At 36.6% G+C, this 26,655-nt stretch overlaps 1 protein-coding gene across 1 annotated transcript in view; it reads right to left on the reverse strand.

Moving 5' to 3' along the window:
• LOC127540546 (butyrophilin-like protein 9) overlaps positions 1-26,655 on the reverse strand; it is a 229,211-nt gene that overhangs the window by 63,109 nt on the left and 139,447 nt on the right. The window contains exons 4-5 of the mRNA XM_051965270.1: positions 15,499-15,777; positions 12,454-12,801 (exon numbers count right to left, since the gene is read on the reverse strand). Coding sequence (XP_051821230.1) covers positions 12,454-12,801; positions 15,499-15,777 — 627 coding nt within the window. The remainder of the gene's footprint in view (positions 1-12,453; positions 12,802-15,498; positions 15,778-26,655) is intronic.

The following is a 26,655-nucleotide window of genomic DNA, read 5'->3' on the forward strand; positions in this document are numbered from 1 at the left end:
ACTGGTATGTTGTATCACCATATACAAATATTTGGATAATGAAGAAGAAAATATTACTCACCAAGTTCATCTTTATTCATACCTGCAAAAAGTGTGCAGAACAGAAACAGAGAAACAGAGAGAGAAAGAGAGAGAAAGAGAGAGAGAGAGAGAGAGAGAGAGAGAGAGAGAGAGAGAGAGAGAGAGAATATGAGAGGGCAAAACAGAGAAATATGGAGGGATAGAAAGACAAAGAAAGACAGATAAGGAAAGACAGAGATAAAGAGAACTGAATTAGCTTCTCTGGATTATCCATTTGCAACACTGGGCATTCCTCATTTGACATTTCTATTCTCCATACTATTCCAAGTATTCAAACTTATTAATCTGGAGAAATGAACCACTGAACTATTGATCAAAACAAAGACCTGGGATATCTTTCTCTATTAATTCATTACATGGTTTTAGGAAAGTCATTTTCTCACTTTTTCCTTCTGTAAAGTGAAAGGGTTGTACTACATAATTTTTAAGCTTCCTTGTAATTTTACAATGTTTGATACTATTTCACTTCTCACCCTCATTACCTTTGGGATATTGACAAAATGATGACACCACTGAACATCTATTTTCTCATTGGTAAAATGAAACCAATGCATGGCATGGCCTCCAAGATCACTTTTAACTATAAATCCATAATTCTAAAATAATCCCAATTTCCACTAATCACCTCAATTCTTACTTCCCATGCATTGACATTTTAAAAAATTTCTATTCTTTTGTCAACTTCTTGGTTAAGAAATAATGCTTTGACAAAAAAAAAAAAAAAAAAAAAACCTCCACAGGAAAAACCCAAACTTGTCTACAAATTGGAAAGGATCAAATGGAGCATTGAGTTGGGGTCTCCTGATCAATTCAGTTCCCAGAATTCTTAACATTTATATTGAATCAACATATATATTTATATTTATTTGAAAAATGAAGAATGAGACACTACTCACCATATTCATTTTCTAATTTGACTGAGGCATAAGAGACTGAAACAGTGAGAGCAAGAGAGGGAAAGGGAAAACAGAGAGGGGAGAGAGAGACAAAGAGAGCGGGGGGGGAAGAGTGAGAGAGAGAGAAGGAGAGAGAAAGAATAAGAGAGAGAGAGAGAGAGAGAGAGAGAGAGAGAGTTAGTTTCTCTTGATTCTCTTCCCCAACTTGGGGAAGCCTCATTTGATACTTCATGGTTTTTTATATTGAGGAATAAAGCACTGATCTAGCATTCAAAAAGCATGATTTAGGTGAATGTTCTCACAATCATTGATTCTCTCAGCTTTGGAAATCATAGTTCTCACTTTTCCTTTTGTAAAGGGATAGGGATCTAATACATAATCTCTAAGATTCCTTATCCTCTAACAATGTTTGAATCTGTCCCAGCTCCCCATTTATAACCTTTGGGATCTTTATACAGTGAAAACCACTCTGAACCTCTACTTTCTCATCTGCAAAATGAAGCCATTGAAATGCTTGGCCTATTAAGTCACTTCTGATTTTCCATATATCATGTTTTGATTTTACCAGGCTCCACAAGATGCTTTATTTAGTAGTTCTCCAATTCACTAACTTTTTTTTAAATTTCCATTCTTGGGCAGCTGGGTAGCACAGTGGATAGAGCACTAGTTCTGAAGTCAGGAGGACCTGAATTCAAACCTAGCCTAAGACACTTAATGCTTCCTAGCTGTGTGACCCTGGGCAAGTCACTTAAGCCCAATTGCCTCAACAAAACAAAACAAAAAAAAATAAAATGTCCATTCTTTTTTCCATGAATCAATATTTTGACAAAACAAATATTTTATAGGAAAATCTAGGTTGTCAAGTTCTCCTCTCTACAAATAAAAGATCCTGGATTTGTTCATTAATTCAGGGTCTCTTGATCAACTCAGGTGCCAGCATCCTCCACTAGTATGTTGCATCACCATATACAAACATTTGAATGATTAAAAAGAAAATATTACTCACCAGGTTCTTCTTTATTCACACCTGCAATGAGTGTACAAGAGAGAAAAACACACACACACAGAGAGAGAGAGAGGGAGAGAGAGACAGAGAGAGACAGAGACAGAGACAGAGACAGAGAGAATGAAAAGACAGAATTAAGCTCTTTTATTAATCATTTGCAACATTTAATTGCATCTTTTGATATCTCTGTTGTCTAATGTATTCAGGCTTATAGATATAGAGAAATAGACCTTTAAACCAGAATTCAAAAGACTTAGATCAAGAGCCTGTTCTCATATTAATTCATTTTGTCATCTTGGGAAAACCATTTTCTCATTTTTTTCATCTCTAGAGTAAGTGCGTTTTATTACACAATCATTAAGATTCCTTCTAATCTAATATTTGTATCTATCCCAGCTGTCACCTGTGTTATCTTTGTGTACTTTAGACAATCACAACATCTCTGAAGCTCTATTTTCCCATCTGTAAAATGAAACCTCTAAAGTGAAACAGTGTGGCCTCTAAAGTCACTTTCATATTTAATCAGTAATTCTTAGATAATGCCAACTTCCACTAGCTACTTTTTTTTGCTTCCTATCCACTCCCTTTTTCAAACTTTCCATTATTTTGTTAATTCCTTACTTAAGAAACTGTATTTTGACACAACACATTCTTCACAGGAAAAACCCAAGCTTCCATGGTTTCACCTGTACAGATTAGGGAGACTGGATGACTATGTTGATTTGGGGAACTCCTAATCAATTAATTTCCTGATGTCCTGGACAAAATTACATGGGATAAGACATTAAATTAAAACCCTATTCACAAAATATAGGGTCAGGAGACCCCAACCATGCAGAAAAAAACCTTGCAGAAATTTTGGAGGACATATAGTAATTCTGTAACTACTTCCAGTATATTGTCATGTGGTGACATCTTTCTTCATATGTCCTTTGTAGTTAATCTGAGTGTTTATACTAATGGAAATAGCTAGATAGATAAAGATATAGATAAAGATAGATAAATATATATATATTAATTTGTGTATTTATGCACATGTCTATGTGTATATATTTATTTATTTGCATATATTATACATATGTTATATGACAAATGTATTCTATCTGTACATATAGTAGATCAGGAGCTATTCCCCAAAATCAGAAAGACCTGAGTTAGAAAGTTGCTTTTGTCACATTTGTTGTGCAGCCCTAAAAAAGACCCTTAGTCTCTCAGTGCTCTCAACAATTCATTGACACTCTTCCTTGCCTAGAGGGAACAAACCTGCATTGACAGAGGGATTGCCCTTGTTTGAGCATTCTTTGTTTCAGAATCTCTGGCTTCTATTTCATGCTGGAATAATCCACATTGCACAGATCTTTACCTTTGCCTTTTTTAAATTTCCAGATCACAAAAATAACGATGAGAATCACAGTGCCGACAAGGACCCCAGCCACAATCCATATCACAGTCCTGGAGTGTCATTTGGGGAAAAGTCATCTAAAAAATTCAAACCATAGAGTTATATAATAGAATCAGGGGTCTTTAGTGATCACTGAATTAATGCTCAATTTGGTGATTGCACTAAATAGTGTAATGTCTTCATTTTACAGAGAAAGAAACTAAATCTTGGATCATTCAATTCCAAACTCCCAAATGTCTCTAGAGGATGGCCCCTGATTTTCTGACCAGTGTTCTGCTCAAAGGATTTTCTGAGCACCTGCAAACATAGATTCCTCTCTGATCTGGGTACTAGCACGGCAGGGAAGGCAGCTTGTGGAGTCAGGAATAGAAAATATATGGCTAATGTTGCAAAGAGGGAGGGATTTTGGTCCAAATGGAAATTATTTGCACCTGAATCTGTGAAACTGTGAGATGCCTGAGGACATAGATTGTCTTTTGCCTTTCATTTTATTCCTGTTACTTTGGATAGTGCCAGACACTATATGTGTCTGGCTAACTAATTGCAAACAATTCAATTGAGAAGAAAAAGGAGCACTGCCTTTGCATACTGCCTATATGTAGAAAGACAGCTCTTCACATAAAAAGCATTTCAGTATAAAAAGCAATGAAATGTTTGCTGGGCTAAATAGAGATGAAGAAAGAAAGAAGAACTTGGATTGCAATGCGGAACCATGGCACTGGTGGTCTTGGGTATATCTGCTCTGCTATATATATATATATGTATATGTATATCTTTTTGCTTCTATGGTCATAATAGCCTTAGAGGAAGACCATCATCAAATCAGATACCTAGTGTATTCTATTTCTTCTTCCCAGTGGAGGCATCTTAATCTTTTGTGAGTCCTGAATCTCTTTGTCAGATTAATGAAGCCTATGGATTGCTTTTCAGAATCATGATTTCAAAAGCATAAAATAAACTATATGGAATAACAAATGAAACCATTTTATTAAAAATAAATTATCAATATTTACATTTTTAAAATATTCATACTAGTATGTATGTTGAAATTTCCTATTATGAGTATAGGGGTTGAGGAGGAGAGAAAAATAGTGAGTCATGTGCCAAAGTCGTTGGGGAAAGGAGGATGAATTGGAAGTCTATAGAAAATCTCTACCAGTAATTTAATTGTGTGGTAAATGTTTACAACATGAAATTCAAAAGAAGACAAGTTATTGAGAGAAGGAGGTAGAGGGAAAGTCTGGAAGTGGCAATGTGGAAGAAGGAAAAGGCAATTTCCCCACTTTGACCATTGACTCATTGGCAAATGAGTAAAGGTCAATATTGGAAATGGTAGAAGAGAATCTGTGCCATCCAAGGGCAGCCAGGCTACAGAAAGATCTAGAAATCAAAAAGTGGAAGAGGAACAGATTCAGGATGAAGAGAAGTCTGCTGCCTATGGCATGCCAAAAGGTATATTGGAAAAGCTTGGTGCAATTTGATTAAAATTTGGAGTGGGAGTGTTGATTGAAATAGTAATAAGAACTTGGGTTACACGGGTGGTGTGAGGTTTGAAAGATGATAAATAGAGGATCAGAATTATTAGATAATGAAGCACATGGACAGGTATGAGAATGTTCATCACTGAGTAGAGCGCACTCTCTTCCAAAATAGAGGTTGAATACTGAGGTTAGAGGCAAAGGCAGCTGAAATGAAAGGGAAATGGTCAAATGACAAGATGGCTGAACTGCTTCACTACTCCTCCTCCCTCAGAAGGTGGAAATTAGTCAAGAAAAGAATGCAGCAGATGGAGAGCAAACATGCAGGGCAGGAGAAAGTAGTCCCATTCATCACTAATTTTTCCATTACTCTTCCCTCAAAGGACAGATGCTGTGGATCTGAACTCAAACAATAGATTGTTGCTCTTTGCACCAGAGGTTCTCCAAATATCAGTTGGGAGATTGGACTGGCAGCAGGAAGTGAGAAGTTATCTTGTACTGAAACAGATGGAAGTCTTTCCATTGGGACAGGGGAATGTCCTTTTGGGAAGATGAAAGATGGCAGGCCCCTTTTTCCTTGAAGGACATATTACACCCAGCAGGAGAAAGAAAGCACAAGGCTCATGAACAGACTCTTGGTCCCTCTGATCCTTTGAGATGAGAAGCCACTAGGTGGTAGCAAAAAGAGATATATTCTCGGCAAAGGAGAGAGCCTATCTACAAAACCTTCATGTCACTGCTTCCCTTTGTGTTTATCTCCAGTTTACTGGACATATATAGTGTTTGTACACAGGTGCTTGCAATATGCTTCCCCCACATTAATCTGTGGGATCCTTGAGAATAAAGACTGCTTTGGGGTAAGCATTTTATTTTATTTGTTGTGTTGTTGTTTTATTTCTTTTCTTCATATTCCCTTAAAATTTAGCACAGTGCATGGAATATATGAGGTACTTAGGACATGTTTATATTCCAATGCAATAATTTTACTACCCTTACTCTCAGTCTCTTCATATGTAAAATGAGGAGGTTAGATTGCATGATTCCTAAAATTCCTTCCATAGATGAAATCTTATGAGTCTTAAAGGTAGAAATTTTGGCATTGTAACACATGAATGGGAGAAATATTTGAAAATCCTGAATTTTTCTCTTCCCCTTTCTACCAAAAAGGACGCAGTCTGGTCACAAAGTTGTCCTTCGTGCTAAGGGAGGGAACTAACCTGACAGAGAAAAACTTGCTTCCAACTTTTGTCTGAGGAGATGGTTCCAAATGAAACAAGAAACATTCCCTGTGGAATTGGTGGAAACTGTGATTGATGTTTCAACAGAAAATAGTCCATTTTCTTCCTTCTTGATCATAGTGTCTTGTGGCAATAACATTTCCTGGTTTTTTCTCCATTGAACTTCAGGCTCTGGGTACCACCCTATAGATGTGCATACCAGCCTGTGACTTTTATTCTCATCATTCACAGGGTATATGTGAGGAGCAGAGCCTTTGCCTAGGAAAGGAAAGCAACACAAAAGTAAAATTATTTTGTAAAGGAAATATTCAAGAGGAAATTTTATCTTATTCCTCATTATGTTTATCAAATATATTAATGGTAAAGCATCAAATGAGAAAAACACAATATGTCTCTGTGTTTGGGATGACTGTCAATTTCCAACTAGGGTTTCCTTTGGCAAGAATTAGACGTGACTGAAACTGAACAACCACAACAGAGCAAGTGATCATTCCATTAATGACTCTTAGTCAGACCCTATCTTTTGTTCAATTATGCCAATTTTGACAAATATTTTAACATTCCTTTTTAATTTCAGCTCAAAAATTATTCCATCCTTCCAGCCCTTCCACCATTCATAGATAGAATATGATATGCATTATACATATGAAGTCTTGCAAAACATTTCCATATTAATTCATTTTGTTATTACTTTTGTTTTATGTATGAATTCATCTCATTCACCATCATAGTCATGACCACTGTGTAATTCCCTCTATCCTATTTACTTCTATTTATCATTCTCTCTTTTTTTCTTTTTATTCTGCTCTTTCTCAAAAGGCTATTTCATCTCTGGACACTGACTCCTTAAACTGTTCTCTCTCCTATCACTCCTATGTATTCTTTTATCTCATTTCTCTCCTCTTTTCCTCTTGGGTAAGTGGATTTCTATTCCCAACTACTTGTGCACATAAGATCTTCCCTCTTTAAACCAGAGCAGATGAGGGCCCAAAGAAACATTGCCTGCTTCTCCCATCAACCTATTTTCCCCTCCATGTTAAAAACTCTTCCTTGTATACCTCTTCTATATAAGATAATTTCCCCCATTTTCTCTCCTTTTCCCCTTCTCCCAGTTCATCGCTCTTTCGCATCTTTTCCTTTTTATAGCATGACAAAATAATAGAATCATGTTCATACCTTCAGTAAAAGTAGACTGTTTAGTCTTAAAAAAAAAGTAGACTTAAGGCACAGATCTTGGGGGTTATAATATCATCATACTATTTTGGAACACAAACAATTTAACCTTATTGAATCCCTTATAGTTTCTCTTTGCTAATAATCTTTTTATGCTTCTCTTAAACTTTGTCTTTGAACATCAAAATTTTGTTGTTTTAGTTTTTCATTAGCAGAGTTTGAAAGTCCTTATTTCATCAATATTTTCTTTCCTCCTAAAGGATTACATCCTGTTTTACTGGGTATTCTTGATTGTTGTCCTAGAGCACTCTTGACTGGAATCCTAGCTCCTTTGCTTTCTGGAATATCCTAATCTCACCATCCACTTTAATGTGGAAGTCACCAAATTTGTGTGATTTTGACTGGTTACATTGTATTTGAGTTATTTCTTTCTGACTATTTGCAGTTTTTTCTTCTTGACTCCAGAGCTCTAGAATTCATTTACAATATTTATGGACATTTCTATTTTGGAATTACAGGAGAGAATTGTGGATTGTTTCCATTTCTATTATGTTGTCTTTTTCTGAGATATATGAGCAGGTATCCTTGATAATTTCTTGAAATATGATACCTAGGATTTTTTTGATTATGGATTTCATTTAGTTCAAGAACTATATATTTCCTAGCTCAGTTTTTTTTTTTTTCCTAATGCAATATTTCAGATTTTTCACCTTTTGATTCTTTTGGCTTTGCTTTATTATTTCTTTTTTTCTTTCTTTCTTTTTTTTTCTTTATTATTTCTTAAAGTTTCATGGAGTCATTTAAACAATTCTCTTTTCCGAGAGATTTTCTTCAATGAGTCATTATATCTCTTTTTCCTATTTGACTATTTCTGTTGATTAAGCAGTTCTTCAGCATTTTTATAACTCTTTTTCAAGCTCTTAATTCTTTTTGGATAATTTTTTACATGCTCGCATTTCCTCCAATTTTGTCTCTGCTTCTCATTTGACTTTTTAAATCACTTTTCTTTGTTTTTAACCATTTTATCTCTTCTAGAAATTATTGAGCTTGTGACCAATCTCTGTTTTTCTTTTATGTTTTTGCATACTTTTATGTTATTTTCTACTTTTTAGTCTTTGTCTTGACCTTCCTTATCATCACAATTGCTTTTATGGTCAGGTTCCTTTTTTGTTGTTTGTCCATTTTTACACTTTATTTCCTGAATTTAAACTTCATATTAGCATTTGGGATTGAGGGAGCAATTATTTTCCCAAGCTTTAGACTTTTTCACCTAGCAACTGTTTCTATGTAGCTAGACATGTAGCTAGACAAGGTGATATGACAAAGAGATAGATGTGTTCAATGCTTTCCTGGTTTGCACAGACAGTACACTAATGTTTTGTGAGAACTAGTCCTTTCTTTTTTGAGTCTATGACTAGGAACTGTGATTCATGCTCCCAGGGCCACAAGTGCTCCTTTATGCGCTGGGACAAATATCCTGGACCTAGGATTCCTGGTCATTGGTTACTGCAAGTTCTTTCCATTCCATTTCTAGAACTGGTTAATATGCAATGGAGATGCTAAATTGTTCCATGACCAATGTCAAATGCTATTATGCTATATAATGGGTATTATGGACCAGAACTCTGAACTTGAAGCAAGGATTCTTACAAGGTGTTAAGTCAGTGGAATTGATAAAGACAATGGTTATCTAGTTTTGCATGGTGCTTAATAGTTCTCTAAATTCAGTATGATTGATTTAATTTTACAAAAAATAATGGTTTCCTGGTGATATAATGATTGGTTTATACTCAGTATAGAGCATATAAGCTGGGATTGAAATTCAGAGCCAGATTTATTCACTTCATCTCACATCACCATGATGGCCTATCCTCCTGCATTTTCTCCACTAAAACCAAGTCCCTTCTGAAGGCCATGGAAAAGCTAGTTGAAGCCCCAGGCACGGAAACTAGACTTTGAAGGAGATAATAAAGGATTTGAACTTTAACACCTGACTAATCTTTTCATTATTAATCTACTGAAAAAAAGACTGCTCCAAGACCCCCAGAAAACTAACAAAGAACATTACATTTTGGCCCACAACGTGGGGCTAAGGACCTATATCTGTGTACATTTATGTACCATCAATTAGGGTAAGTAGAAAAATAGACAAGAAAGAAACTTTATAAAGGGCTAAACTAGTATTTCAGCTGAAATGGGACAAATATTTAGAAAGAAACCTTTTCCACCTCAAGGAAAATGTGTAGAAAGTATGCTTAGACTGATAAAAAAAATCATTTAATTGTAACTTGGGAGCGGATCACTAAACTTTTACAAACAGTACAGTGCTCCTTGTTTCTCAAAGGAAAAAGAATTAGATCCAGAGAAGTGGAAATTAGGAGAGCAATTAAGTGAATATAACAATATGTAAAGAAACACTTTATACATATAACTTAATACAATTGGCTTTAAGGAATTATATAAGTATTAGAATAAAGAAAAGGAAGAAAGAACAGGAGGGTGAGAATACTGACAAACTAGGTGAAAAGAATGAAGAATTAGACAAGAATAGAGTTAAGTATAATTCTGATGAAATTAAGGAATGTGGTGCCTCACAGCAGAAGCCATTAGGGATTTCCCAACCCCTGATCTACCCTCCTCAATTAACCTTTCATGGGTGGAGGGAGAAGGAGGAGGGGGAGCAGCAGTGACACAGTCAGCACCACCTATGAAACAGCCTATGACAAGATTATAAAAAGCAAGAGTTAAAGCTAAAAAAGGACAGAATATATCTGATTTGATAAGTGCATACCCTGTTATTGAAGAGTTTGACTCTTCAGGCAAACAAAAGAGAAGATACATTCCTTTTGACCTGGGAATTATTAAAGATTTTTTTTTAAAAGGTAGCACTCTTTATTTACATCATCTTATGGTAAGATGGTATTAAAGAATTTGGCTTATGAAATCTTAACCCCTAGCAACTGGAAATCTATAAGAAGGACATGTTTAGAACCTGACAAAACTGTTGTGGCTACCAGCCCAATGAAATAGGCAAACTGGAGCTAATATACAAATCACCTTTGATCAAGTAGCAGGTAAAGGTCAGTATGAAGACTTTTTTAGCACAAATTAATTACCCTTTGATACCATATGAGCAAATTACTGCTGCAGCTATCAAAGCATGGGGCTCCCTCCAAGGAATTCAAGATCGAGGGGAGGCCCTCACAAAAACAGAGCAAGGTCCCAATGAATCCTTTGCTAATTTTGTGGGACATCTGCAAATAGCTGTCATATGAACAATTGGAAAAAATGCAGCTACAGGAACAATGATCAAATAACTAGCTAAAGACAATGCTAATGAGGTTTGATAAAGACAATGGTTATCTAGTTTAGCATGGTGCTTAATAGTTCTCTAGTTCAGTACATGTACTTCGTACTTAATAAAGTTCTACAAGATTCACACCTATGATAATGTAATGATAAGAGAACATATAGGTTAGGAGGCTTAGCCAGAGTCAGAGCTAGAGAAGACAAGTGCACTGGAGGTTGGAGCTCAGTCTCTCAGAGCAGACACAGATTCATTCTATCATCTACCTCTGTGGTGGTTGGAGGCTGAAGCACAAGCCCTCGGACTCAGAGCCAGATTCATTCACTTCATCTCACACCACCGTGGTGGCAGGCTCTCCTCCTTAGCTTCTCCATTGAAACCAAGACTGTGGAAGGCCTCTAAGAAAGCTAGCCTGAGCCCCAGGCAAGGAAACTAGATTGTGAAGGAGATAGTAAGGATTTGGACTTTAACACCTGGCTATTCTCATGCTGATTACTCTACTGAAACAAAAGCTGCTTCGAAGACCTCCAGAAAACCACCAAGAACACTACACATGGGTAACATGGAATGTTGTTCTTAGCAAGTATTCAGACCCCTTTCCATCTCTCTGTGGTGATAGTTTTCATTACTGCTGTTACTGCATCTGCTACCACCACTTCTTCCAAGATCCTATTTTTGGTAACATCATGCTCCAAGTCAGTCCCTATACAAGAGCCACAGACACTACTTCTGACCAGCTAAGTTGTCCTGGAATGAAAAAATGTCTCCCCTCAGCTTCTTGTTGGTTATGCAAATTTGACTTGACACATTATTTTAAAGTTGTTCAGAGGGGAATTTAGCTAGCATTTAGCTAGATAATGGTCTCTTTACTCCATTTACTCCATTTACTCCTCTCCAGTCATATCTTTAACAGACACTGACAAGTGAAGCATTTTCATGTCAAAGAAAGAATAGACTAGACTGGGCAATTGAAGAGGAGTATGGAAGATGGATTGATTAAAGGAACAGGAGAAGAAAGAGAAGACCAAGATAAGATAAGACAGTTTTCAGGTGTTTAAAGAGTCATCAACTGAAAGAAGAATTGACTTGATTCTAATTGGTCCCAAAGAAGAGAAGTAGAAACAATTGATGGAAGGTGCAGAAGGGAAATTGCAGATATTCTTTCTTTTAGTAAGAGCTGTTCAAATTCTGGATGGACTGCCTCAAGAGACAATGGGTTTCATTTCTTTAGAAAACTTCCACAAAAGAGCCTGGCTGACAGTTTGTTAGTGATATTATAGAAGGGATTTCTGTTCAGATTAGGGTTACAGGATCTTTGAGGACCCTTTTTTGCTTTATCACACACACACACACACACACACACACACACACACACACACACACACACGGAAGCCCATATAGCTTAAGTACAAGAGTTCATTCTATTTTATTTTCATGAGCTGTTGGAAAATGCTTCTCTCAATTTAAAAGGTAATTGAAATCGTCAACGCACACTACTATGAGCAAAACTATTACCTAAAGCCCCATATTTGACTTTGACTAAGTATCTTTCATACTGTGACTCCCTCTAGTTGCTCCTCAGAAATGTTCTTTGCCTATATTCATGTATCAGGTTTGAATTGCTCTAATTATTCTATCTGAGCACTTGAGTGCTCTTCACTCTCTTAACCTTTGAACTTCATCCTCAAATTAGTCCTTCAGACACTCCCAGTTCAATCAGCTGCCTCTGATTAAAATAAACTTAGCTCACACCTGCCCTGCCTACTTTTGTCCCTCTGGCATGATATTTAGGATTCTGTGTGTTCCCATTAGAAAAACACCACGATTTCTCCCTTACCCAGACATGCCCCAGGACACCTGGCACCAACTCACCTGCTACATACACTTGGTATTCTGCTTCCTCATAAGCACTAGAACTTTCAAATGAACACCGGTACTTCCCTTCATCAGAGGGACGGATATGATGAAGCTTCAAGGCCACACTGCCAGTGGAAATGTCATCTCGAAGAAATTCTGTCCTCCCTTTATATTTTTGGTGCTGATTTTTCAGATAACCTTGCCTATATGTATAATGATGCACCAGTTCTGAGGACTCTCCATAAAACCACATCACATCCATGTCCTGGGCATCCATCTGGGGAGAAAGGTGGCATGGGAATATGGCCTCTCCACCTACCATGGCAATGACTGGTTGTTGTGGTCCTGTCACAGTGAATTTCCCTAGAAAATATAGACAGTCAAAGGGTGAACACAAAATTAGGACCACAGTCATAATCTAGATCACTATCCTGGGATTATGTGGAAATAAGTCATCTGAAAAATTCAAACCATAGAGTTATATAATCGAATCAGGGGTCTTTAGTGATCACTAAATTAGTGCTCAATTTGGTGATTGCACTAAATAGTGAAATGTCCTCATTTTACAGAGAAAGAAATAAAATCTTGGATCATCCAATTCCCAACTCCCAAATGTCTCTAGAGGATGGCCCCTGCTTTTCTGACCAGTGTTCTGGTCAAAGAACTTTATGCGCACCTGCAAACATAGACTCCCCTCTGATCTGGGTACTAGCACAGCAGGGAAAGCAGTTTATGGAGTCAGGAATAGAAACTATATGGCTAATGCTGCAAAGAAGGGAGTTTTTTGGTCCAAATGGAAATTATTTGCCCCTTAATCTATGAAAATGTGAGATGCTTGAGAACATAGATTGTCTTTTGACTTTCATTTTATTCCTGTTGCTTTGGATAATGCCAGACACATAGAAATTATTTAATTAATTTTGATAACTAATTGCAAGCAATTCAACATAGAAGGAAAAGGAGCACTGTCTGTGTGCGAATGTGTAAAAGGACAGCTCTTCACATACAAAGCATTCCAGTATAAAAAGCAAGAAATGTCTGGTGGGTTAAATTGAGATGAAGACAGAAAGAACTTGGGTTGCAATGAAGAACCATGGCACTGGTGTTCTTGGGTATATCTATTCTACTCTATAAATATCATTTTGCTTCAATGGTCAAAATAGCCTTAGAGGAAGACCATCATCAAAGCAGATACCTAGTGTATTCTATCTCTTCTTCCCAGAACAGAATCTGAATCTTTTGTGAGTACTGAATCACTTTGTCAGACTGATGAAGCCTATGGATTGCTTTTCAGAATCATGATTTTAAAAGCATAAAATAAACTATATAAAATAACATATAAACCATTTTTATTAAAAATAAATTATCAATATTTACATTTTTAAAATCTTCATACTCAGTATGTATGTTGAAGTTTCCTATTATGCATATAGGGGTTGAGGAGGAGAGAAAAATAGTGAGTCATGTGCCAAAGTCATTGGGGAAAGGAGGATGAATTGGAAGTCTATAGAAAATCTCTACCAGTAATTTAATTGTGTGGTAAATGTGTCCAACATGAAATTCAAAAGAAGACAAGTTATTGAGAGAAGGAGGTAGAGGGAAAGCCTGGAAGTGACAATGTGGAAGAAGGAAAAGACAATTTCCCCACTTTGACCATTGACTCACTGGCAAATGAGTAAAGGTCAATATTGGAAATGGTAGAAGGGAATCTGTGCCATCCAAGGGCAGCCAGGCTACAGAAAGATCTAGAAATCAGAAAGTGGAAGAGGAACAGATTCAGGATGAAGAGAAGTCTGTTACCTATGGCATACCAAAAGGTATATTGGAAAAGCTTGGTGCAATTTGATTAAAATTTGGAGTGGGAGTGTTGCTTGAAATAGTAATAAGAACTTGGGTTACACGGGTGGTGTGAGGTTTGAAAGATGATAAATAGAGGATCAGAATTATTAGATAATGAAGCACATGGACAGGTATGAGAATGTTCATCACTGAGTAGAGAGCACTCTCTTCCAAAATAGAGGTTGAATACTGAGGTTAGAGGCAAAGGCAGCTGAAATGAAAGGGAAATGGTCAAATGACAAGATGGCTGAACTGCTTCACTCCTCCTCCTCCCTCAGAAGGTGGAAATTAGTCAAGAAAAGAATGCAGCAGATGGAGAGCAAACATGCAGGGCAGGAGAAAGTAGTCCCATTCATCACTAATTTTTCCATTACTCTTCCCTCAAAGGACAGATGCTGTGGATCTGAACTCAAACAATAGATTGTTGCTCTTTGCACCAGAGGTTCTCCAAATATCAGTTGGGAGATTGGACTGGCAGCAGGAAGTGAGAAGTTATCTTGTACTGAAACAGATGGAAGTCTTTCCATTGGGACAGGGGAATGTCCTTTTGGGAAGATGAAAGATGGCAGGCCCCTTTTTCCTTGAAGGACATATTACACCCAGCAGGAGAAAGAAAGCACAAGGCTCATGAACAGACTCTTGGTCCCTCTGATCCTTTGAGATGAGAAGCCACTAGGTGTTAGCAAAAAGAGATATATTCTCGGCAAAGGAGAGAGTTTATTTACAAAACCTTCATGTCACTGCTTCCCTTTGTGTTTATCTCCAGTTTACTGGGCATATATAGTGTTTGTACACAGGTGCTTGCAATATGCTTCCCCCACATTAATCTGTGGGATCCTTGAGAATAAAGACTGCTTTGGGGTAAGCATTTTATTTTATTTGTTGTGTTGTTGTTTTATTTCTTTTCTTCATATTCCCTTAAAATTTAGCACAGTGCATGGAATATATGAGGTACTTAGGACATGTTTATATTCCAATGCAATAATTTTACTACCCTTACTCTCAGTCTCTTCATATGTAAAATGAGGAAGTTAGATTGCATGATTCCTAAAATTCCTTCCATAGATGAAATCTTATGAGTCTTAAAGGTAGAAATTTTGGCATTGTAACACATGAATGGGAGAAATATTTGAAAATCCTGAGTTTTTCTCTTCTCCTTTCTACCAAAAAGGACTCAGTCTGGTCACAAAGTTGTCCTTTGTGCTAAGGGAGGGAACTAACCTGACAGAGAAAAACTTGCTTCCAACTTTTGTCTGAGGAGAGGGTTCCAAATGAAACAAGAAACATTCCCTGTGGAATTGGTGGAAACCGTGATTGATGTTTCAACAGAAAATAATCCATTTTCTTCCTTCTTGATCATAGTGTCTTGTGGCAATAACATTTCCTGGTTTTTTCTCCATTGAACTTCAGGCTCTGGATACCACCCTATAGATGTGCATACCAGCCTGTGACTTTTATTCTCATCATTCACAGGGTATATGTGAGGAGCAGAGCCTTTGCCTAGGAAAGGAAAGCAACACAAAAGTAAAATTATTTCCTAGAGGAAATATTTAAGAGGAAATTTTATCTTATTCCTCATTATGTTTATCAAATATATTAATGGTAAAGCATCAAATGAGAAAAACACAATATGTCTCTGTGTTTGGGATGACTGTGTATTCCCAACTAGGATTTCCTTTGGCAAGAATTGGACGTGACTGAAACTGAACAACCACAACAGAGCAAGTGATCATTCCATTAATGACTCTTAGTCAGACCCTACCTTTTGTTCAATTATACCAATTTTCACAAATATTTTAACATTCCTTTTTAATTTCAGCTCAAAAATTATTCCATCCTTCCAGCCCTTCCACCATTCATAGATAGAATATGATATGCATTATACATATGAAGTCTTGCAAAACATTTCCATATTAATGCATTTTGTTATTACTTTTGTTTTATGTATGAATTCATCTCATTCACCATCATAGTCATGACTACTGTGTAATTCCCTCTATCCTATTTACTTCTATTTATCATTCTCTCTTTTTTTCTTTTTATTCTGCTCTTTCTCAAAAGGCTATTTCATCTCTGGACACTGACTCCTTAAACTGTTCTCTCTCCTATCACCCCTGTGTATTCTTTTATCTCATTTCTCTCCTTTTTTCCTGTTGAGTAAGTAGATTTCTATTCCCAACTACTTGTGCACATAAGATCTTCCCTCTTTAAACCAGAGCAGATGAGGGCCAGAAGAAGCATTGCCTGCTTCTCCCATCAACCTATTTTCCCCTCCATGGTAAAAACTCTTCCTTGTATACCTCTTCTATATAAGATAATTTCCCCCATTTTCTCTCCTTTTCCCCTTCTCCCAGGTCATCACTCTTTCGCATCTTTTCCTTTTTATAGCATGACAAAATAATAGAATCATGTTCATACCTTCAGTAAAAGTAGACTGTTTAGTCTTAAAAAAAAAAAAAGTAGACTTAAGACACAGATCTTGGAGGTTATAATATCATCATACTATTTTGGAACACAAACAATTTAACCTTATTGAATCCCTTATAGTTTTTCTTTGCTAATAATCTTTTTATGCTTCTCTTAAACTTTGTCTTTGAACATCAAAATTTTGTTGTTTTAGTTTTTCATTAGCAGAGTTTGAAAGTCCTTATTTCATCAATATTTTCTTTCCTCCTAAAGGATTACATCCTGTTTTACTGGGTATTCTTGATTGTTGTCCTAGAGCACTCTTGACTGGAATCCTAGCTCCTTTGCTTTCTGGAATATCCTAATCTCACCATCCACTTTAATGTGGAAGTCACCAAATTTGTGTGATTTTGACTGGTTTCATTGTATTTGAGTTATTTCTTTCTGACTACTTGCAGTTTTTTCTTCTTGACTGCAGAGCTCTAGAATTCATTTACAATATTTATGGACGTTTCTATTTTGGAATTACAGGAGAGAATTGTGGATTGTTTCCATTTCTATTATGTTGTCTTTTTCTGAGATATATGAGCAGGTATCCTTGATAATTTCTTGAAATATGATACCTAGGATTTTTTTGATTATGGATTTCATTTAATTCAAGAACTATATCTATTTCCTAGCTCAGTTTTTTTTTCCCTAATGCAATATTTTAGATTTTTCACCTTTTGATTCTTTTGGCTTTGCTTTATTATTTCTTTTTTTCTTTCTTTCTTTTTTTTTTTTTTGCTTTATTATTTCTTAAAGTTTCATGGAGTCATTTAAACAATTCTCTTTTCCGAGAGATTTTCTTCAATGAGTCATTATATCTCTTTTTCCTATTTGACTATTTCTGTTGATTAAGCAGTTCTTCAGCATTTTTATAACTCTTTTTCAAGCTCTTAATTCTTTTTGGATAATTTTTACATGCTCTCATTTCCTCCAATTTTGTCTCTGCTTCTCATTTGACTTTTTAAATCACTTTTCTTTGTTTTTAACCATTTTATTTCTTTTAGAAATTATTGGGCTTGTGACCAATCTCTTTTTCTTTTATGTTTTTGCATACTTTTATGTTATTTTCTACTTTTTAGTTTTGTCTTGCCCTTCCTTATCATCACAATTGCTTTTATGGTCAGGTTCCTTTTTTGTTGTTTGTCCATTTTTACATTTTATTTCCTGAATTTAAACTTCATATTAGCATTTGGGATTGAGGGAGCAATTATTTTCCCAAGCTTTAGACTTTTTCACCTAGCAACTGTTTCTATGTAGCTAGACATGTAGCTAGACAAGGTGATATGACAAAGAGATAGATGTGTTCAATGCTTTCCTGGTTTGCACAGACAGTACACTACTGTTTTGTGAGAACTAGTCCTTTCTTTTTTGAATCTATGAATAGGAACTGTGATTGATGCTCCCAGGGCCACAAGTGCTCCTTTATGCGCTGGGATAAATATCCTGGACCTAGGATTCCTGGTCATTGGTTACTGCAAGTTCTTTCCATTCCATTTCTAGAACTGGTTAATATGCAATGGAGCTGCTAAATTGTTCCATGACCAATGTCAAATGCTATTATGCTATATAATGGGTATTATGGACCAGAACTCTGAACTTGAAGCAAGGATTCTTACAAGGTGTTAAGTCAGTGGAATTGATAAAGACAATGGTTATCTAGTTTTGCATGGTGCTTAATAGTTCTCTAAATTCAGTATGATTGATTTAATTTTACAACAAATAATGGTTTCCTGGTGATATAATGATTGGTTTATACTTAGTGTAGAGCTTATAAGTTGGGATTCAAATTCAGAGCCAGATTTATTCACTTCATCTCACATCACCATGATGGCCTATTCTCCTGCATTTTCTCCACTAAAACCAAGTCCCTTCTGACGGCCATGGAAAAGCTAGTTGAAGCCCCAGGCACGGAAACTAGACTTTGAAGGAGATAATAAAGGATTTGAACTTTAACACTTGGCTAATCTTTTCATTATTAATCTACTGAAAAAAAGACTGCTCCAAGACCCCCAGAAAACTAACAAAGAACATTATATTTTGGCCCACAACGTGGGGCTAAGGACCTATATCTGTGTACATTTATGTACTATCAATTAAGGTAAGTAGAAAAATAGACAAGAAAGAAACTTTATAAAGGGCTAAACTAGTATTTCAGCTGAAATGGGACAAATATTTAGAAAGAAACCTTTTCCACCTCAAGGAAAATGTGTAGAAAGTATGCTTAGACTGATAAAAAAAATCATTTAATTGTAACTTGGGAGCGTATCACTAAACTTTTAGAAACAGTACAGTACACATCTCCTTGTTTCTCAAAGGAAAAAAAGAATTAGATCCAGAGAAGTGGAAATTAGGAGAGCAATTAAGTGAATATAACAATATGTAAAGAAACACTTTATACATATAACAATACAATTGGCTTTAAGGAATTATATAAGTATTAGAATAAGGAAAAGGAAGAAAGAACAGGAGGGTGAGGATACTGACAAACTAGGTGAAAAGAATGAAGAATTAGACAAGAATAGAGTTAAGTATAATTCTGATGAAATTAAGGAATGTGGTGCTTCACAGCAGAAGCCATTAGGGATTCCCCAACCCCTGATCTACCCCCCTCAATTAACCTTTCATGGGTGGAGGGAGAAGGAGGAGGGGGAGCAGCAGTGACACAGTCAGCACCACCTATGAAACAGATTATGACAAGATTATAAAAAGCAAGAGTTAAAGCTAAAAAAGGACAGAATATATCTGATTTGATAAGTGCATACCCTGTTATTGAAGAGTTTGACTCTTCAGGCAAACAAAGGAGAAGATACACTCCTTTTGATCTGGAAATTATTAAAGATTTTTTTAAAAAGGTTGCACTCTTTATTTACATTATCTTATGGTAAGATGGTATTAAAGAATTTGGCTTATGAAATCTTAACCCCTAGCAACTGGAAATCTATAAGAAGGACATGTTTAGAACCTGACAAAACTGTTGTGGCTACCAGCCCAATGAAATAGGCAAACTGGAGCTAATATACAAATCACCTTTGATCAAGTAGCAGGTAAAGGTCAGTATGAAGACTTTTTTAGCACAAATTAATTACCCTTTGATACCATATGAGCAAATTACTGCTGCAGCTATCAAAGCATGGGGCTCCCTCCCAGGAATTCAAGATCAAGGAGAAACCCTCACAAAAACAGAGCAAGGTCCCAATGAATCCTTTGCTAATTTTGTGGGACATCTGCAAATAGCTGTCATATGAACAACTGGAGAAAATGCAGCTACAGGAACAATGATCAAATAACTAGCTAAAGACAATGCTAATGAGGTTTGATAAATACAATGGTTATCTAGTTTAGCATGGTGCTTAATAGTTCTCTAGTTCAGTACATGTACTTCGTACTTAATAAAGTTCTACAAGATTCACACCTATGATAATGTAATGATAAGAGAACATATAGGTTAGGAGGCTTAGCCAGAGTCAGAGCTAGAGAAGACAAGTGCACTGGAGGTTGGAGCTCAGTCTCTCAGAGCAGACACAGATTCATTCTATCATCTACCTCTGTGGTGGTTGGAGGCTGAAGCACAAGCCCTCGGACTCAGAGCCAGATTCATTCACTTCATCTCACACCACCGTGGTGGCAGGCTCTCCTCCTTAGCTTCTCCATTGAAACCAAGACTGTGGAAGGCCTCTAAGAAAGCTAGCCTGAGCCCCAGGCAAGGAAACTAGGTTGTGAAGGAGATATTAAAGGTTTTGGACTTTAACACCTGGCTATTCTCATGCTGATTACTCTACTGAAACAAAAGCTGCTTCGAAGACCTCCAGAAAACCACCAAGAACACTACACATGGGTACCATGGAATGTTATTCTTAGCATGTATTCAGTCCCCTTTCCATCTCTGTGGTGATAGCTTTTATTACTGCTGTTACTGCATCTGCTACCACCACTTCTTCCAAGATCCTATTTTTGGTAACGTCATGCTCCAAGTCAGTCCCTATACAAGAGCCACAGACACTGCTTCTGACCAGCTAAGTTTTCCTGGCATGAAAAAAATGTCTCCTCTCAACTTCTTATTGGTTATGCAAATTTGACTTGACACATTATTTTAAAGTTGTTCAGAGGGGAATTTAGCTAGCATTTAGCTAGATAATTCTCTCTTTACTTCATTTTCTTGGCTCTGACTCTCCAGTCATATCTTTAATAGACATTGACAAGTGAAGCATTTTCATTTCAAAGAAAGAATTGACTAGACTGGGAATTGAAGGGGAGTATGGAAGATGGATTGATTAAAGGAACAGGAGAAGAAAAGAGAAGACCGAGATAAGATAAGACAAAGGTTTCAGGTGTTTAAAGAGTCATCAAATGAAAGAAGAATTGACTTTATTCTAATTGGTCCCAAAGAAGAGAAGTAGAAACAATTGATGGAAGGTGCAGAAGGGAAATTGCAGATATTCTTTCTTGTAGTAAGAGCTTTTCAAATTCTGGATGGACTGCCTTAAGAGACCACGAGTTTCATTTCTTTAGGAAATTTCCACAAAAGAGCCTGGCTGACAGTTTGTTAGAGATATTATAGAAGGGATTTATGTTCAGATTAGGGTTACATGATCTTTGAGGACCCTTTTTTGCCTTTATCACACACACACACACACACACACACACACACACACACACACACACACACCATACTCTTGGAAGCCTATATAGTTTAAGTACAAGAGTTCATTCTATTTTGTTTTCATGGGCTGTTCGAAAATGCTGCTCTCAATTTAAAAGGTATTGAAATAGTCAACACACACAACTTTGAGCAAAACTATTACCTAAAGCCCCACATTTGACTAAGTATCTTTCACACTGTGACTCCCTCTAGTTGCTCCTCAGAAATGTTCTTTGCCTATGTTCCTGTACCAGGTTTGACTTGCTCTAATTATTCTATCTGAGCACTTGAGTGCTCTTCACTCTCTTAACCTTTGAACTTCATCCTCAAATTAGTCCTTCAGACACTCCCAGTTCAATCAGCTGCCTCTGATTAAAATAAACTTAGCTCACACCTGCCCTGCCTACTTTTGTCCCTCTGGCATGATATTTAGGATTTTGTGTGTTCCCATTAGAAAAACACCACGATTTCTCCCTTACCCAGACATGCCCCAGGACACCTGGCACCAACTCACCTGCTACATACACTTGGTATTCTGCTTCCTCATAAGCACTAGAACTTTCAAATGAACACCGGTACTTCCCTTCATCAGAGGGACGGATATGATGAAGCTTCAAGGCCACACTGCCAGTGGAAATGTCATCTCGAAGAAATTCTGTCCTCCCTTTATATTTTTGGTGCTGATTTTTCAGATAACCTTGCCTATATGTATAATGATGCACCAGTTCTGAGGACTCTCCATAAAACCACATCACATTCATGTCCTGGGCATCCATCTGGGGAGAAAGGTGGCATGGGAATATGGCCTCTCCGCCTACCATGGCAATGACTGGTTGTTGTGGTCCTATCACTGTGAATTTCCCTGGAAAATATAGATAGTCAAAGGGTGAACACAAAATTAGGACCAGATCACTATCCAGGGAGTATTATGTGGAAACAAGTCATCTGAAAAATTCAAACCATAGAGTTATATAATCGAATCAGAGGTCTTTAGTGCTCAATTTGGTGATTGCACTAAATAGTGAAATGTCTTCATTTTACAGAGAAAGAAACAAAATCTTGGATCATCCAATTCCCAACTCCCAAATATCTCTAGAGGATGGCCCCTGATTTTCTGACCAGTGTTCTGGTCAAAGGACTTTCTGTGCACCTGCAAACATAGATTCCCCTCTGATTTGGGTACTAGCACAGCAGGGAAAGCAGTTTATGGAGTCAGGAATAGAAACTATATGGCTAATGCTGCAAAGAAGGAGAGTTTTTTTGGTCCAAATGGAAATTATTTGCCCCTTAATCTATGAAAATGTGAGATGCTTGAGAACATAGATTGTCTTTTGACTTTCATTTTATTCCTGTTGCTTTGGATAATGCCAGACACATAGAAATTATTTAAGTAATGTTTGATAACTAATTGCAAGCAATTCAACATAGAAGGAAAAGGAGCACTGCCTGTGTGCGAATGTGTAAAAGGACAGCTCTTCACATACAAAGCATTCCAGTATAAAAAGCAAGAAATGTCTGGTGGGTTAAATTGAGATGAAGACAGAAAGAACTTGGGTTGCAATGAAGAACCATGGCACTGGTGTTCTTGGGTATATCTATTCTACTCTATAAATATCATTTTGCTTCAATGGTCAAAATAGCCTTAGAGGAAGACCATCATCAAAGCAGATACCTAGTGTATTCTATCTCTTCTTCCCAGAACAGAATCTGAATCTTTTGTGAGTACTGAATCACTTTGTCAGACTGATGAAGCCTATGGATTGCTTTTCAGAATCATGATTTTAAAAGCATAAAATAAACTATATAAAATAACATATAAACCATTTTTATTAAAAATAAATTATCAATATTTACATTTTTAAAATCTTCATACTCAGTATGTATGTTGAAGTTTCCTATTATGCATATAGGGGTTGAGGAGGAGAGAAAAATAGTGAGCCATGTGGTAAAGTCATTGTGTAAAGAAGGAGGATGATTTGGAATTCCAAAAAAAAAAAAAAAACTCTACCAGGAATGGGTTGTTGTTTTATTTATTTTCTTCATATTTCCTTAAAACTTAGCGCAATATATGGAATATAGGAGATACTTAGTAAATTTTTATAGACCAATGCAATCATTTTACTACTTTTACTCTCGGTCGCTTCATTAAAAAAAGGAGGAGTTTAGAGTGTATGATTGTGTGATTTCTAAAATTCCTTCTATATCTGAAATCTTATGAGTCTTAAAGTTAGAAATGTTGACATTATAATACATGAATGGGAGAAATATTTGAAAATCCTGAATATTTCTTTTCCCCTTTTAGCAAAAAGTCTACTCAGTCTGTTCACAAAGTTGTCCTTAGTGCTCAGGGAGGGAACTAACCTGACAGAGAAACACTTGCTTCCAACTTTTGTCTAAGTAGAGGGTTCCAAATGAGACAAGAAATGTTCACTATGTATCTGGTGGAAATTGTGATTGATGTTTCAACAGAAAATAATCCATTTTCTTTGTTCTGGATTGCAGTATCTTCTGACAGTAGTATTTCCTGGTTTATTCGCCAGTGAATTTCAGGCTCTGGGTACCACCCTGTAGATGTGCATACCAGCCTACGACTTTTATTTCCATCACTCGTAATGGATATATGAGGAACAGAGCCTTTGCCTAGGAAAGGAAAGCAACACAAAAGTAAAATTATTTTCTAGAGGAAATACTTAAGAGGAATTTTTCTCTTATTCCTCCTTATTATGTCTATCAATTATTATTAATGGTAAAGCATCAAATGAGAAAAACACATGTCTCTGTGTCTGGGATGACAATATGCATTTCCAATTAGGGTTTTCTTTGGCAAGAGTTAGACATGACTGAAACTGAACAACTCCAACAGAGCAAGTGATCATTCCGTTACTAACTCTTAGTCAGACCCTATCTTTTGTTCATTTATGCCACTTTTTAAAAATATTTAAGTGTTGGAATCTTTACAAACTGCTAACTCATTAGAGTTGATAGATTATTGATCTGATCTTACAAGAAGATGTTTTAGGCCAGAACCTGAAACAAGGTACTAAGTAGAACTAATTAATACAATGCTTGTGTTCACACCTTTATTCATTGGAGTTCACACGTTTGGGAAATTTCAGGGTTTAGTATGAGATATCTGAATTCACACCTCCCTTGAAGCTCTTAGGGCCAGAGAGCACTATGGGAGAAAACCCATAATCGCATTCTCTCAGAAGAGTCATATAAAGCCAGTGAAGAGTGATTCATTCAAGAATATTTTCCACTTGGCTGGCTGGTGGCAGAAGAAGAGTTTTCAAAGGAAGAAGCTACGAGTCGAGAGTTCAGTGAAGATTGAAAAGGCTCTCTCAGAGGCAAGACAGATTCAACTTGGTGCTGGCTCTGGAGGCTGAAGAAAGCAGAGGCAGAGGCTGAAGGACAAAACCTTTGGATTTGGAGACATTTGGAGGGAGCATTTGGAACCAAGCAGAGAGAGAAGCCTCAACTAACCAGGCTACTTTGGAAGGAGAAAATAAACGTTTGTATTTTTATCAGTTGGCTGCATTTGGAGTAATTATTGATCTGAACTGATACTAAGGCTGCCTCCAAGAAAACCTCCCCTGAGAAACCTGCACTTTCCCCCAGAGAGAACCATTATATTATATTTTAAAGAAGAACAAGAACTCCAACATTTAAGCATCTATTTTTTTAAATTTTCAGCTCAAAAATTTTCCATTCTTCCAAGCTTTTACCATTCATTGGTAGAATATGATATGCATTATACATATGAAGTCATGCAAAATATTTCCATATTAATGCATTGTGTTATTCCTTCTGTTTTTTGTGTGAATTCAACTCATTCACCATCATAGTCATGATTATTGTGTAATTCCCTCTATCATATTTTCTTTTGTTTATCATTCTCTCCTTATTTTTTTTATTCTGATATTTGTCAAAAGACTATTTTCTTTCTGGACACTGCCTTCCTTAAACTGTTCTCCCTCTTATCACCCCTCTCTATTCTGTTATCTCATTTCTCTCTTCTTTTTTTGTTGGGTAAATGGATTTCTGTTCCCAATTAACTGTGCACTTAAGATCTGAACTTTTTGAACCAGTGCAGATGAGGATCAGAGGAAGCATTGTCTGCTTCTCGCATCAACCTATTCTCCCCTCATTGTAAAAACTCTTCCTTGCAAGCCTTTCCTATATGAGACAATGAGTTTTGTTTCTTTACAAAAATTCCACAAAAGAGGCTGGCTGGCAGTTTGTTAGAGATATTATAGAAAGGATTTCTGTTCAGATTAGGGTTAGACTAGATGATCTTTGAGGTACCTTTTCACTTTTATGACACACATCTATATATCTATTTTTATCTCTATCTCTATCTATATAGATATAGATATGCATGTATATAAATAGATAGATAGATAGATAGATAGATAGATAGATAGATAGACATACCTATGGATATATATATATAACCTATGTCAGCCCATATAGCTTAAGTACAAGAGTTCATTCTATTTTGTTTTCATAAGATATTGTTTCTCTCAATTTAAAAGGCATTGAAGTGGTCAACACAGACTACAATGAGCAAAACTTATTACTTAAAGCCCCACATTTGACTAAGTATCTTTGTCACCATGACTTCCTCTAGTTGCTTCCCCAGAAATGTTCTTTGCCTATGTTCATGTGCAAGAAATGAATTATTATATCTAAGCTCTTGTGTACTCTTCACTCTCTTAACCCTTAAACTTCATTCTCAGATTAGTCCTTCAGATACTCCCAGTTCAGTCAGCTGGCTCTGACCAAAATAAATTTAGATCACATCTGCCCTGCCCTGTCCCTCTGGCATGATGTTTAGGATTCTTTGCATTCCCAATAGAAAAACAGCACAATTGCTCCCCTACCCAGACATGCCCCAGGACACCTGGCACAAACTCACCTGCTACATACACTTGGTATTCTGCTTCCCTAAGAGTTCTAGAATTTTCAAATAAACACCAATACTTCCCTTCATCAGAGAGACGAATATGATGAAGCTTCAAGGCCACACTCCCACTGGAAATGCCATCTCGAAGAAATTCTGTCCTCCCTTTATATTTTTGGTGCTGATGTTTCAGATAATCCTGCTGATATTTATAGCGATGCACCAGTTCTGAGGACTCTCCATACAACCACATCACATCCATGTCCTGGGTATCCATTTGGGGAGAAAGGTGCAATGGGAATATGGCCTCGCCGCCCACCAGGGCAATGATTGGTTGTTGTGGTCCTATCACAGTGAATTTCCCTGGAAAATATAGACAAAG

This window comes from Antechinus flavipes, chromosome 6 (assembly GCF_016432865.1).
Source record: "Antechinus flavipes isolate AdamAnt ecotype Samford, QLD, Australia chromosome 6, AdamAnt_v2, whole genome shotgun sequence".
In the NCBI taxonomy this organism is placed as follows: domain Eukaryota; kingdom Metazoa; phylum Chordata; class Mammalia; order Dasyuromorphia; family Dasyuridae; genus Antechinus; species Antechinus flavipes.